Source organism: Manihot esculenta, chromosome 5, assembly GCF_001659605.2.
Source record: "Manihot esculenta cultivar AM560-2 chromosome 5, M.esculenta_v8, whole genome shotgun sequence".
NCBI classification, from domain to species: Eukaryota; Viridiplantae; Streptophyta; class Magnoliopsida; order Malpighiales; family Euphorbiaceae; genus Manihot; species Manihot esculenta.
This window is the reverse complement of record NC_035165.2, coordinates 6,257,069-6,270,109: the sequence shown is the minus strand read 5'-3', so window position 1 is coordinate 6,270,109 and position 13,041 is coordinate 6,257,069. Positions and strand designations below refer to the sequence as shown.

At 34.4% G+C, this 13,041-nt stretch overlaps 1 protein-coding gene across 1 annotated transcript; it reads left to right on the top strand.

Moving 5' to 3' along the window:
* Nucleotides 1-241: 241 nt before the first annotated feature.
* Nucleotides 242-2,244, top strand: LOC110614392 (probable inactive patatin-like protein 9). The gene is made up of 2 exons (XM_021755913.2): nucleotides 242-1,525; nucleotides 1,778-2,244. Exons 1-2 carry the CDS (start codon nucleotides 590-592, stop codon nucleotides 2,003-2,005), a joined length of 1,164 nt encoding a protein of 387 aa, XP_021611605.1. The 5' UTR covers nucleotides 242-589; the 3' UTR covers nucleotides 2,006-2,244.
* Nucleotides 2,245-13,041: the final 10,797 nt, after the last annotated feature.

Below are 13,041 nucleotides of genomic sequence, written 5' to 3'. Positions count from 1 at the left end.
ATAAGATTGATTTTTTTTTCTTATTACTCTATTATAATATATCTCTGGAAAGACCCACGTGTAAGCGAAAAGGATGAAGCGAAAGCGAGAGCGAGAGCCGAGCCGAGTAAAAGGCCGAGGTTAGCGCTTCTCGCAACCTGAAACAGCACGCGGAATTGCACGTGCAACGACAGTCTACACACGTAAGAATCTGACTGCAGAAAAGTAAAACGCCCAGTAAAATCTCTCTTTTCACAAGAAATAAAAATAAGAAAAATGAGAAAAAGCCCAGCGACAGGAAGCAAGAACTCGAGTATATATAACCACCCTCCTCTATCGCCACGCCTCCTCACTCCCGGATTTAACTCTCAGCCCCACAGAGAGAGAGTGAGAGAAACACACAACACTCTCCAAGGAAAGTAGAAGAGAGATTCTTTGAGGTTGAGAAGTAGGGATTTTCGTTGGAGAGATCGTAAAAGGACTGGCATTTTGCAGGCAATTAATGCCTTTCAGCAAGAAGGCGTGAGACAGGGTATTCACTCCTTTTCACGGATATATAACTTTTAACGCATTTACAGCAACGCCTACAATTGCAGTTTTCACAACTCAAATGGAGCTTAGCAAAGTCACGCTCGAGATCTTTTCCAAGCTTGAGCAGAAGTGGCTATCTCACTGTGAGCACTCCAAGAAAACGCGTGTGCTCAGCATTGATGGCGGTGGAACTACTGGTATTGTCGCCGGTGCTGCTCTTATCCACCTCGAGGACCAGATCCGCCTCAAAGTCGGTGACCCTCAGGCTCGAGTCTCTGATTTTTTTGACATCATTGCTGGCACTGGCATTGGTGCTCTCCTCGCTGCGTTGTTGGCCGCTGATGACGGCTCCGGCCGTCCTCTTTTCTCTGCCAGAGACGCTGTAGCATTCCTTTCCCAGGAAAAATCCGAGCTCTTCAAGGTCAAGCTTACTAGGTTCCTCCACCGACGCGGAAGATTCTCCGGGAAGAGCATAGACAGGGTATTAAAGGAAGCATTCAGGCGAGATGATGGAAAGATCTTGACCTTAAAGGACACGTGTAAGCCTCTTCTCATTCCTTGCTATGACCTCAACAGCTCTGCTCCCTTTGTTTTCTCCAGAGCAGACGCGTTAGAGTCACCGAGTTTCAACTTCGATCTCTGGAAAGTCTGCCGTGCCACGCTAGCCACGCCAAGCCTCTTTAAGCCGTTTAACTTGACGTCCGTCGACGGAAAGACCTCTTGCTGCGGCATTGATGGAGGTCTAGTGATGAACAACCCGACTGCTGCTGCAGTTACACACGTGCTCCACAACAAGCGAGATTTCCCGTCAGTCAACGGAGTAGAGGATCTGTTGGTTCTATCCTTGGGTAATGGTCCATTAAGTGGATCGTTAAGTAGGAGGAATCACCGGCGTAACGGGGAGTGCTCCACTTCGTCCGTTGTGGATATTGTTCTTGAAGGAGTTTCGGAGACTATAGACCAAATGTTGGGGAACGCTTTTTGTTGGAACCGTTCAGACTACGTCAGAATCCAGGTATGCTCAATTGGATTTCGAGGCTTTGTTTGGTTGCTTAGAAAACTGGGTTCAAGGAAAACAATCAATATCGTTTTCCATTGCGAACATTACACTAAAATGTGCCTGCTAAAACTCTTAACAAAAAGAATGTGGAAGCGAGAATTTTGTTGTTTTCCTCGATTTTTTCTTGACAGCCAAACAGTGTTTAGTAATCTGTTTTTTATTTTTTTCAATTACCGGACAGTGATTGACGGCGTGAAACTTGTGTAGGTAAATGGATTGACGAGCGATGGAGTAATGGGCCCAAAAGTGGAAGACGAGGTATTGAAGGAGAAAGGAGTGGAGTCCTTGCCTTTTGGGGGGAAGCGGTTAATGGAGGAGACGAACGGACAAAGAATCGAGAGCTTTGTGCAACGCCTCGTTGCTTCAGGAAGAAGTAGCTTGCCACCTAGTCCCTGCAAGGATTCCGCCGTAAGCCCTCTAGCCAACGGCCGTTAGCTAGTTGTGGCTTACGTCACCTCCTTTTTTTTTTTAAAACCCTTTGTAACCAAGCTCGGGTTTACTTTAACAATCTGTGCTTGGAGTAAAACAGGTAGTAGCTAATAATAACCTGTTTAGACCATCCAACCCATGTCTATGACTCTGTGTGGTAAATTTGATTAGGTATGTTCCTTTGACCAAGGACAAATTATATAGTTCTGAAGAAAAGGAATGAAAAGTTAATTCCATTTATCTAATTTAACCAATTTCCATTTATCTCATTTAATATGCAATATATAATCTGACTCATCAAAACTCTTCAATAGGGGAGTTGAGAATTGACTGAGGTTGAAACTTCTTCTTCTAACTATAACCGATGGGTCATAATAGAAAGAGTATAAAGCTGAAACCTAACATTTTCAAAGAGAAGAAAATTATGACAAAGAACTGGTGAAATGAAAGAAAATTGATGGTAGGTAGTTAGTGCCTTCAAATCAAACAGCAAATGCGTCCACAAAATGGACCCTCAAGTATTTATATAGCCTATAGATTAAACATTTAATGATAAATAATGTTCCTTTGGTAATTGGGGTTAGGGGTTGAATCATTCTTTAATTTAATCAATTTAATTAATTCAAATATACCCAATAATTATTCAACAAAATTAAATAAAAAGCTGAATTAATTATATTTAATAAATTGTATATTGGGTTAGGAATAGGATCACGCAAATCATAGCTCATTATTTAGAACACGTGTATTATATTGAATGGATGCATGTTAGGGTTAGAGGAGATATTTGACAGGCATGTAACAAAGTTTGGTAATTGGTGGGTGAAATTGAAACTGAACTTGTCTTGTACTAGTTAGTGTTCATGGCATAAGACAAAGCCTTTGCTTTTTTGCTTGCTTCCATTAATTAAAATGGTCCCTATATATGCAACCCTTTTTTCTTTATGTTGTTGTTTCCCTTTAACTTAATTTAATTCATAGCATTCCTTTGCATTGAATGTTAGGTAGGACTAATAAATAAATATAACTATGTATATATTAATTTAATTGGGTTGATTAATGAGACAAATTTTAGAGCTTAAAAAAAGGATTATGTGAACTTGATGCTTATTATTGTAATATTCGGAGTACAATCATAATTATAATAAGAATTGATATTTTGATGTTTAGAAAATAGGATTTACAATGGTCGTGCAAGTTTGACTAAAGAATAAAACGTTTCTCCCCTTTTATCCCTTTTCCTTTTATCAACTAGTGACACCTAACCGTTTTTTCACTACAGTGCCACATATTTCTCCTGCTCCTGTCATTCAGGTCTATACATAAGGGTGTGTCAAAATCTCTCTGCACGCCAGATGACCATTTAATTTCCTTCGGCGCACATACAGGCAGCCCTAAGTGACTGGACTAGTTACTCTACTTCACATCACATCACCGGACTAAATTACTTTCTATTAGACTCGGATTTACGATAAGTTCGGCCTGCCCAATGTGTCCAGATCAGGGCTTATGATACTGGGTCGGTTTGCCTAAGGAAAGGTTGATGAGTTTTAGGCCAGCATTCTTCTTTTGAGTTCGGTCTCACCTCAGGTGGAGAAAATCCAGCGATCATCAATAATTAATTTAAAATTAAAAAAAATAATTTTTTATAATCTATTATTACTAGAGAAAATAGCATGTGTTAATAAAATGTTTTTTTTTTTTTTTGTATACAAATTACTCTGGAAATAATGGAAAATTTAGATGAAGGAAATTGGGGAAAATGAAATTGTAGTGTTAGGTGTTAGGGGACCGCACATTCTATTTTTAGCAATGGATTTATGTGGAAGCAAAGTTGCTTAGTCGTGAGGGGTCGTGAGGGGTCATGGGGGACCTTAATTAATTACTTTGCCCCATCTTAGTTATTTTTCCAAGTTTCTTATTCGTTTTCTAATTATTCTCTAATTTATGTTTAATTATATATAATAATTTAGTTATTTGGGAGTTGTTTCACAATGATGTACGTACGTACCTCACAACACAAGAAGCAAGGTGATTACTATATTGTTAATTTTAAGTATGTCTCTAATTATTTTTATAATTTTGTCTGTAAAATGCTGGATTTTATCTCTTGATATTTCACTCACACAGGGTTATCAAAGAGCAAAGCTACGCATGACTTGTACGAGCTCTGGTTTAATAAAATTTTAGATTGCATCGATTTATTTTTTTAAATAAATTAAATTTAAGCCCAATTTTTAAATTCGTTTACAAACAAATCAAGCTATTTGTCGGTGTCAAGTCTTATTATTTGTTTGGTCCATTAGATTAGACGTGACATATTTATAATTTTTCAACTTTTTATGAAGTATGATGTGATAAATGAAATATTTATTTTAAATTAAATTATATAAAACATTTACTATGAATTTTGATCCAATATGTTAGTGTCAGTTCGATTCATGAGATTGAATCATGACATTATTAATATTTAGTTTATTAAAACTCATATATTTTATTAAGTTTAAAAATTAGCTTTTGTATATATTTATTTAATTTTATAATTTATATTTATTTAATTTATAATTAATATTTACTTTAAAATAATTGATTGAATTTTTTAATTTATTAAAAAATCAGTTTAGTTAGTTTCATTGCCAACAAAATTTTAACTTGATATTATCTTGAGTATAAAAATAGTCAAACTCAAAGTTGGAGTTAAAAAGATACTAAAAGGTTAAATTTATGTATGAATTATAGGGTGAGAGATAAATATATTAATTTTTTATTTTTAATTTAAAAAACCATAAACTATTATTAGACTCTTGTCATGATTTTAAATGTGAGATACACTCTCTTTATTGATATTACACGAGATTCGTTTAAAGTAGACAATGAGCCATTATCATAAAATTGAGTCACGTGGCAAGAATCTAATAAATCAATACACAATTTTAACCGTAGAAGGAAATGTTTTGATGACCATGGTGTCTGGAATTAAGAGAAAAGGATATTCAAACGCTTCAAGACAGGTCGGACAAGACTCACCCTCTTAGCTTCAACACGAGACTCCATAAGAAAGTTACCGTTAACAGCTACAAATCAGCAGATCCCCTTTACACCTTTGATCATAGGATTCCTAACAAATTAGCCAGTAAAATCATTTACCAACAAGTCAGCCACATCATCGCCAGATTATTTGAGAAAGCTATATTTATCCCACATTCTTATAGTATAAAAGAGGAAGAATCATAGAAGCAAAGATACACTATTCTCCCACACAAATACTCTCAAGTTCTCATTCACCATTTTCTCTAATTTATTGACTTGAGCATCGGAGTAGTTGTTGTAGGCACTCATCACCTCACTTTTTATGTCTTGTAGGATTAGCCAATCACAGTACAGCTCAATTCTGGCCACGTCCTCAGTTTATTTCCAGCAACATTATCTAGTTCTGTCGCCATAAAATCTATTGAATTCTCTTTGTTCATTTGGATTAAAACTGATCTTTCATATCCCTTTTCTCTTAAAAAAATATATTTTTTATCTTTGAAAATGGCTTACAATTTATGAGCTGCTAAGGGTACTATCTATGAGGATATTATCATTTCTTCTACTCCTGGTAGTGGACAAAACACACGCTCTATGGTCAACAAGGCAAATTTCAACAATCTGAGCATAAATGCTCTAATATCTCATAATGTTGCAGGTTATTTTCAAGTAACATAAATCTCGAGAAGAGGCGTCACTCATGGCTCCCAAGGTGAGGCATGAAGTTTCCATAGAGACCTTAAGGACTCAAACAGAGGTAATCCAGACTTAATCCAAATGGAAGGATAAGTTCGAGAAAGAAGAGCCATTAGATGATGTTCCTAAAGATGCTTGCTGGAAGCTGGTACGGCCTGTCCAAAGGTACCAGGAAGGATGGGAAGAGCATAAAAAAATAAGTTAGAAGCAAGGTCAAAAGCCGGAGAAACAAGGATATGAGGGAGACCATAGAAGTTACACGGTCTCCCAATAAAGGAATGACCGAGATAAGTATAGGAAATATACCATATTGAATGACTCACGAACCCATATTCTAATGTGGATTAGGAAAAATGACAAGAAAATAAGGTGGCCTCTCGAGCTCAACCCTAGGAAAGCCGGAAAACAGGACAGAACCAAGCATTGCCATTTTTATAAAGACCATAGACATACAACGGAGGAGTTTCGACATCTAAAAGACGAGATCGAGATGTTAATAAGAGACGGCACACTTTGAAAGTTCATTAGAAAGAATAAAAGAGATAGGAAACTCGAGCGTGAGATAATAATTTTCAAAACCATTCCCGACAGTGAACCTGTGGGGATTACTCATGTATTTTCAGGAGGATCGAGCGTTAATAGTGGGTGACAATAAGGAGAATATTACATATGTCCAGCTCATGAGTCAAACTCTAAGTCTTAAAAAAGGTCAAGTCAAACGATTAAATTTTTTATTTTATCCTTAGAAAAATATTTGTGATTTTTGGAAATGTTATAAAATCAAGATGCATTCTTCAAGCTTCTCTTTTGATAGAAAAATTAGAATTGTTTGATGGATAAAAGCACGGAGACAAGAACATAGGCTATAAGGCAATTGCTAGGCCATCCGGGCATAGGTCCCGCATTATAATCCAGGTGTTGGTTTGCATAAACAAATCCATAAAAGTCCACAAGGTCATCCGGGAATGGGTCCTTCATATACTTCGGGCATGGATCCCATACATAATCCAAGCGTTGGTCTGCATAAATAAATTCATAAAAGGCCACAAGACCATCTAGGTATGGGTCCCGCATATACTTTGGGCATGTGTCCTGCATATAATCCAAGCATTGATCTGCGAAAATAAATTCATAAAAGACCACAAGACCATCCGGGCATGAATCCCACATATACTCCGAGTATGGGTCTCGCACATAATTTGGGGTGTTGGTACACGAAAATAAATTTATAAAAGGTTGTAAGGCCATTCGGGCATGGGTCTCTCACAATAAGGCATTTGATGCCAGGCCGCAAGGCGGGTATACGCCAGGCTAGAAGACCGGATGTTAGTCCCGAGCAGTTTTTAAGGTGTTTCATACTAGGTCGCAAGGCGAGTACATGCTAGGCCGACCTATTGGGTATTAGTCCCACTTCATAAGAAGTTTCTAAGGCATTTGATGCCAGGTCTCAAGGCGGGTATATGCCAGGCCATGAGATTGGGTGTTAGCCCTGCTCATAAGAGGTTTCTAAGGCATTTCATGTTAAGGCCACAAGGCGAGTACACGCTAGGCTGACCAACCGGGCGTTAGTCCCGCTTCGCAAAAAGTTTATAAGGCATCTAATGTCAGGTCTCAAGGCTGATGCACGTCAGGCCAACCTACCGGATGTTATTCCTACTTCATGAGAAGTTTCTAAGGCAATTCATGCCAAGGCTGCAAGGTAAATATATGTCAGGCCGACCTACCGGGTGTTAGTCTCGCTTCGTGAGAAGTTTCTAAGGCATTGAATGTCAGGCCTCAAGGTGGGTATACGCTAGGCTAGGAGACCAGATGTTAGCCCCGGTCACAATAATTTTTCTAAGGCATTTGATGACAGGCCGTAAGGCGGGTATATACTAGGCCGACCAATCGAGCATTAGTCCCGCTTCACAAAAAATTTATAAGGCATCTACTATCAGGCATCAAGATGGGTGCACACCAGGCCGACCTACCGAATGTTAGTTCTACTTCATGAGAAGTTTCTAAATGCTAAGGCTATAATGTGAATACACGTCAGACCAACCTACCGAGTGTTAGTCCCACTTCGTGAGAAGTTTCTAAGGTATTGAATGTCAGGCCTCAAGGCGGGTATACTCTAAGCTAGGAGACCGAGTGTTAGCCCCGCTTACAAGAAGTTTTCTAAGGCGTTTGATGCCAGGCCGCAAGGCAGGTATATGCCAGGCCGCAAGGCAGGTATATGCCAGGCCGACCTACCGAATGTTAATCCCGCTTCACAATAAGCTCGCAAAGGCATTTGATGTCAGAAAGCTCGTCAGGGCTAGAGAAATCTCGGAAGCATGTCAGGACTAGAAAAATGTCTGAAAGCTCATAAAGGCTAGAAAAATTTCTAGAAGCTCGCAAAGGCATTTGATGCTAGAAAGCTCATTAAGGCTAGAGAAAGTCCAAAAGCACACCAGGGTTAGAAAATGTCTGGAAACTCGACAAGGCTGAAAAAGACCAAGGAGCTTGCAAAAGCTAGAAAAATATTCGGAAATTCGTTAAGGCTAGAAAAGCCAAGGAGCTCGCAAGGGCTAGAAAAATACCCGGAAATTCATCAGATTGAAAATTTCCCAAAAGCACAATAAGGCTGCAAAAAGCCTAGGAGCTCACAAGGGTTGAAAAATATCTAGAAACTCGTCAAGGCATTATTATATCAGTCAGATCAATTTATGCCAAGACAGTATTTTAAACTTGACTAGTCGGCAGCAAGAAAAAAGAAAGTAAGGACATCATGCGCTCAACCTGGACAAACAAGCCACATTACCCATATCATGAAGACAACTGTCATTTTCGAATTTAAAGAAGCAGGGAGACCTCTGATGCTACATGAGACTCGTCCAAAGTAGGCAGTGAGCTATCACTATAAGACTAGGCCATATGACAAGGATGTGATAAGTCGATACATGGTCTCAATCGTAAAAGGGAAGGCTCGGACAACCACGGTGTCCGAAATCAAGAGAAAAGGAGACCCGTACGCTTGAGGACAGGTCGGCCTTAGGTCGGACAAGACTCGCCCTCTTAACTTCAGGGCGAGACTCCATAAGAAAGTTACCGTTAACAGCTACAAATTAGCAGATCCTCTTTACACCTTCGATCACAGGATTTTCGATCAATTAGCCGGTGAAAATCCTTTACCAACGAGACGATCACATTACCACCGGATTATCAATAAATACTATATTTGTCCCACCTTCTTATAGTATAAAAAGGGAAGTGATCACAGAGGCAAAAGTATGTTATTTTCTCACATAAATACTCTCAAGTTCTTCATTCACCATTTTCTCTAGTTTATTAATTTGAGCGTCGAAATTGCTGTTGTAGACACTCATCATCTCACTTTTTCTATATTGCAGAATTAGCTAATTACAACATAACTCCATTCTGACCATGTCATCAGTTTATTTCCAGCAACATCACTCATTTATTTTATATTATTTAAATTTATTTATTGTTTTAGATGTAATATTAGAAATAAGAATAAAATTTGATATTTTTAATCTCAGAGTTAAATTTGACTTTTTTTAAAGAAAAAGTAAAGAGTGTTTGTATAATTGATTCAAAAAAAAATTGTTTGTATAAGTTTATAAGATGATTAAAATAGCTTATAAACTCTAAAAATTAAATAATACTTTTATTTTATAATTTTTATTTATTTTACTTTTTTATAAAAAAATAAATTTTTTATTAATTATATTTATTTTAAACACATTAATTTCTATTAAATACTATACGATATTTTTAGAAATTTCTTATAAATAATATAAAATTAAATAGAGTTATAATAATTAATTTATATATGAGTATAATATAAAAAATAATAAAATTTTAGTATAATAAAAAATAAAAAATAATAAAAATTATGATATAAATGAAGTAATGTTTGTTTATAATATTTTTTTAACTTATAACATGAAAAAAAAAGTTAGGGAATGTAGATTTTCATTTTGGTGCTTATAAGTATTAAGTTTGTAAATTGATTTGATCAAATAAGTTACGATATTATTCTTATTTAATTTTAAAATTTCACCATATATTTTGTTTAATATTTTTTAATAATTTAATAATAAATATATTTATACCCATCTATAAATATTTTAATTAAATATATAATTAATTAAAATATTAAATATTTATAAATATTAAATAATTTATAAACCATTAGTGTTTATAAACTAATTTTGATAAGTTAATAAAATACCGTCTAAAAACTCTACCCTCTCATACTTTTACTTAGCATATATATTTTTTATTTTTATTCTTTTTGCTAATAATTAGAAAAAGCATTTATTTGCTTGAGTTCTCAAAACATAACTAAGTTAACTTAGAGAACTTCAAAAAAAAAAAGTTAGCCTACAATAAAAGAAAAATTTTAGTACAAATTTATAGAAGCAAAAGCAGGTGGGGTCATCAAATTTCTTTTATCGATGGACATTTTAATGAATTAAATGTTTTCTATATTTATTTAATCTCATCAAAATAGTACACAATTCAAATTATATTTTATAACAAATTTAAATTTGTAAAAATTAAGATTAAACTAAATTTAAATATTATAACTTATCACTGTTTGTATAAATTATTAATTTAAAATAAATTATAACAGGTTGGAATTCGTATTACCTGTTTTCCATGTTTGCTTTATGCAATAATAATAATAATTACTAGATATAAAAATAATTTAAAAACAAAAGTTGAGAAAATGTTGGATGTGGCTAGCGGCTCCACCCACGTCCAAGTCGGCTGCAGTGGGTGGCTGTGGAGCATCTCCAAAATTAAACAACCTGAATCCGACAAGATACGGAAGTGGGTCAAGTCTCAGGGTGGTCATCCCGGCCCCTGACACCACCCCTAACCTAAACCCTATCAATAATTATATCTTCTTTATTTTCATTTCTTCCATAATTAATTAATATAATTTTAACCTGTTTTTATTGCTTTTTTTATATTATTTCTGCTTCGTCATATAAATGATTGATATAATAAATCTTTTGATGATGATTGTATTGCCGGCACTAAGATCCACGTCGAATTTTGGTAGAAAAATCAAACTCAAGATATATCAAAATTTATCGAATAAATTTGATCAATTAATACACGATTCAATTTATAATTAAAACAGATTAAATTAATTGAGATCTAAATTTATCATAAAAGAATTCAGTTCATTTGATCTATACTCATTAGAAAAGAATTCAGCACATTTGACGTGAAAGGGAGCAAAAGCGAAAACTCAATTACACCACGACCCTATCAACACAAACGTTGAAAAAATATTAAATGGCTGTCTGATAATAATGGACGGGCGAGTATACCCATACATATAGTTCTGTATGATAATGACAAATGACACTATATTAGAGTGACAATTATGCATTGTAAATAAAAATAAATAAAAAATGAGTGTATGACCTATTTAAATTAAATTTACTCATACATATCTAAAATCTATCTTTTTCTAAATAGCATATCATCATCTATATAATATATTTTTTGAAAGTATACTATTATAATTATAATCAAAGTGATTTTGAAATATGAATCAATTAATTAATTTTTGTAAAAAAAATCTAATTAGCTGATAGCAATTCTCCATTAATGGAAGCAGAAAAGCAAAGCATAACTTTTTATTGTTTAAAAATAGTGTATGATCTGTTTGGGTGCTTCCCCACCCCAATGCCCTTTACATAATATAATTGAGAAGCCTAGCCCTAGCTTAATCATGCAACTCTATAAAATTATTACCTTTTGGTGTGGCCCTTTGCTTCTTCCCCCTACCATTGCTGCACTAACTCTCTATATATTTTCTATTAAGTGCTCACATATAACTTCCATCTTTATTACTAATTAATTACTTATATAATTACAATTAATAAATTTTTACGAAAATAATTATTTTCTATTATATAATTGATTTAATGCAACAGTTCTAAATTTTGTTCATAATAAATTATTCTGTTTTGAGTAAAATATGAAAAATAAAAGAGAAAGCACAACTATAGTAAAAGCAAGAGGAGCTCCAAGGCTTTTACTTGGTTACCACTTTACCATCATTGAAACATTCAATCACCAATTAATAAGGGTTATAAAGAGTAAAAAGCTTGTTGAAGTAGGATCTCTTTTGCTCTTATTAGGCTTTTTTTTCCCTCACATATTGCTTTCATATCAATGCTTATTTTGAGGAGTTCTGCTTTCTTTAATGCATTCTTTCACTAAAAGCAGATTCTGTGATTTCATCAAGGTGAAACATGAGAATCCATCTTTTACCCATTTGCCATCCACCACCATCATGTCAAAGAAACATGTTTATCTCTCTTTAACCTGAATTAGCTTGCTAATTAAGATTTAAATTTACGACATTATTAAAATTATTAAAAAATAAATTATTTTCAATCTATTATCGCTTTAAAAATATTGAAATTTCAGAATTATCCGTGACTGAATATGAAGTAAAGTGAAGGGGAATGAGGAGTATTGATGAAAGTGAGTTCTAGTGGTTGGTGGACATTAATGCATGGTAGCTCGTAAGCTCATTAACTATTTGATTATGACAACAATTCAGTGTGTAATTTAGAACCCAATTGTTGATTAATGGCCAAGTTAATATGAGAAATTTTGGGCAGTGTTGTAAGGTTGAAGCAATAATATTTGGTGGGGCAGTCAAGAACAGACATTAGATTAAGACCCAAGTTATTTTGCTCCTAAGTTTGGAATAGTCACCATTACCACCAAACCAAGCATTGAGCCTCCTTTTTATTAATAAACAAATAAATTCTCTCTTTTTATTGTAAGAAATCTTATGACAATTTTTTAAAAGATTTAGTTTTTTATGGACAGATTGGAAGAATATTTAGTGATAATATTAAATAACAAGGTGATGGCCTAATTTATAATGCTTTGCTTGTGGCAGAATTTATGTGTAGTTTTACAACATTTTCTTATTTAAAAATATGAATTAATTAATTAATTAATATAGATTTAGTGTTGGCACAGGATGAATATGAAAAATATAAATATTCCCATGTTAATTAAAATTAAATCAGGAATATTACTAATTATTAATTAACCAGTGAGAATATCATTATTAATTAGAACATGAATACTGTTTGGAGTCACATTTCTCTGAAAGATTTTGTCATTTCTTAAATATTTCACCAGACATATATACTTAATTATTCTGAAAAATAAATTTAGTTTCTAACTGAATAAAAAAAATAAATATGCGAATTTGCCGATTGTATACCTTGATCAATTCAAAAATAATTATATATTATAATTAGGTAGATGTATAATACTCACTG

Bases quoted from the DNA above. Each gene is read 5' to 3' on its own strand.
- LOC110614392 (XM_021755913.2), top strand. From the start codon at position 590: ATGGAGCTTAGCAAAGTCACGCTCGAGATCTTTTCCAAGCTTGAGCAG. The intron at 1,526-1,777 runs GTATGCTCAATT...AAACTTGTGTAG, and splicing joins CAGACTACGTCAGAATCCAG to GTAAATGGATTGACGAGCGA.